The sequence below is a fragment of the Malurus melanocephalus genome, unplaced genomic scaffold (genome assembly GCF_030028575.1).
Source record: "Malurus melanocephalus ecotype Western Australia unplaced genomic scaffold, MMel_1.1 scaffold_2290, whole genome shotgun sequence".
NCBI classification, from domain to species: domain Eukaryota; kingdom Metazoa; phylum Chordata; class Aves; order Passeriformes; family Maluridae; genus Malurus; species Malurus melanocephalus.
The window spans coordinates 9,217-11,516 of NW_026625522.1; the positions used below are offsets into that span (position 1 = coordinate 9,217).

At 43.2% G+C, this 2,300-nt stretch overlaps 1 protein-coding gene across 1 annotated transcript in view; it reads right to left on the minus strand.

The window, feature by feature from the left end:
• CHMP7 (charged multivesicular body protein 7) overlaps positions 1-1,649 on the minus strand; it is a gene marked incomplete at its 5' end in the record, with an annotated part of 7,757 nt that extends 6,108 nt beyond the window's left edge. The window contains 3 exons of the mRNA XM_057388679.1: positions 9-128; positions 895-943; positions 1,383-1,649. Of these exons, the coding sequence (XP_057244662.1) occupies positions 9-128; positions 895-943; positions 1,383-1,649 (436 nt within the window). The remainder of the gene's footprint in view (positions 1-8; positions 129-894; positions 944-1,382) is intronic.
• Positions 1,650-2,300: the final 651 nt, after the last annotated feature.

Consider the following 2,300-nt stretch of genomic DNA (forward strand, 5'->3'; position numbering starts at 1 on the left):
CTCAGCACCATCTGGTCAGTCTGCGAGGCGTAGATCCGATCCAGGATTCCCTGCACCGCGTCCAGCTTGGAGTGCAGCTCCTCGATGCGCCGCTCCGTCCTCCGCTTGGACTTGAGGCACCTCAGGGCCTGGAAAAAACACACAGAGACATCAGCTCAGATTCACACACACCGCTGGAAAATCCTCATTTCCCTGGGTTTATCCCCACTTTGGTGAGTTTGATAATTCTTAGTGATGCCATGGGAAAACCGGGATGAAAAATGGGAATTTTCTGCTGGAAAAATGGGAACAGCCAAGCGCCCTCCATGGGATTCATCCTGGACAATTTGGTTGATTTATCCAGCAGAAAAGTTCTGGATACCTACKCTGGAAAAATCTAAAATATTCCACTTGGCATCTCCAAATATTCACTTTCCTGGGTGTTGAAGCTTCCTTCAAAAAAAAAGGAATCACTGTGGAATTTTGTGCAGCTTAAAAAGAGGTATTTGTAGACTGTTGGGTCATGTTGGAAGTTGGAAAAAGCWGAGAAAGGTTGTGAAATGTGTGTTTGTGCTGGTGCAAAATCTGTTCAGAAATTATCGTGTAAAAGAAAAAAAAAATTAACTGCCAAATTTTAAAAAAATAATAAAAAAAGAGGGCCAGGAGCTGGAGTTGGATGATTCTGACAGGGTCCCTTCCAACCCAGGTCAGAAAAAAACCCCAAAAAATGAGGAATCCCTGAGGCACACACAGAACAAGTGGGTTTAAGAGTTCATTTCCATTTCCCTTCATCAGCTCACTCTGGGAAAAAAAATCCTTCTCTCCATCTTCAGGAGAACCACTTTATCACCCCAAAAATTAAACCCCTGGGTGTTATGTGCAGGTCCAGGACATTTCCCTGATAGTTCCACTCACCAACTGCTTTTTCCCAGCTTTACAAGCACTCCTGGCATCCTCTTTACACCTGAAAGACAAAAAAAAAGGAATTTTACTCCTTGGCCAGCAGTGGTGATTTTCCAAATTTCCACCCTCTCCCTTGCTCTGAGAGGACCAAAAAGGTGAATTTTGGCTACAACCACCCTTAATCCACTGATTCCCACAAATCCTTCACTGCATTCCAAATTCTCACAAATATTCCTTTCCAAATCCTCACAAATATTCCTTTCCAAATCCTCACAGATATTCCTTTCCAAATCCTCACAAATATTCCTTTCCAAATCCTCACAAACATTCCTCTACACCTCGTTTTCACAGGGACAAGGAACCAAGGCTGGAAAATCTGCCCCAGCACGAAGTTGGGATCATTTTATTTAGGAACAAGAATTAAAAACACAAAAAAAAACAGCTTCTAAAGAATTCTAAACCCCACARAGATTATTCCCACCATCCTTCCCCAAATTTACTTCTCTGCTTCCTGGGAAAGGGACTCCACCTTCTGTGACAGCAGCTGCTCGCTCTGCATCAGCTGATAAACACCGATGTCAACGTCGTTCATTGGGGACACTTTGGCGTGGAGGCCTCGGGCAAATTTCACGATCTGAAATTGAAAAAAGGACAGGGCAAAGTCAATTCCCAAAAATCTGGGCCTGCACTGGGAARAGTTTGGCTTGGAAGGAAGGAAAAGAGGGTTTTGCACTCCCCAGTTTAGGCCTTGGAGGCAGGAGGATGTGCTGGGATTTAATATTTAACTGGATCAAGGATCTGTAGTGTGGAAATAAAAAGCCTTAAAGGAATTTCTGGAAGATTTAAAGCTGATTTAAAGCTGTTCCAGGATGGGAATGGAATGGGAATGTCACACTTCCAAGGATTTCAGAACAGTCCAGGGAATGTGGAATCTCAGAGCTGAGTGCCTGCACCTTCCACACAAAGAAGAATTCCAGCTGATCCCAGTATTTAATATTAAACTGGGCAGGAATAAGGATCTGTGAAAAATAAATAAAAAGGAAATAAATAAAAAGAAAATAAATAAAATGAAAGGAATCCCTGGAAGATTTCAAGTGGTTCCAGAGCTCTGGAAATGGATGGGAATGACTTCCAAGGACTTCAGAACACTCCAGGGAATGTGAAATCTCAGAGCTGAGTGCCTGCACCTTCCACACAAAGAAGAATTCCATAAGGAATAAGGAAATTAAAGGAATTCCTGGAAGATTCAAAGCTGTCCCAGGACAGGAATGGAATGGGATTGCCACACTTCCAAGGATTTCAGAACACTCCAGGGAATCTCAGAGCTGAATGTCTGCACCTTCCACACAAAGCAGAATTCCAGCAGATCCCAGTGCTGTGGAATGATTTTGTTTTGTGTAGCTGATAACAGCCAGGCA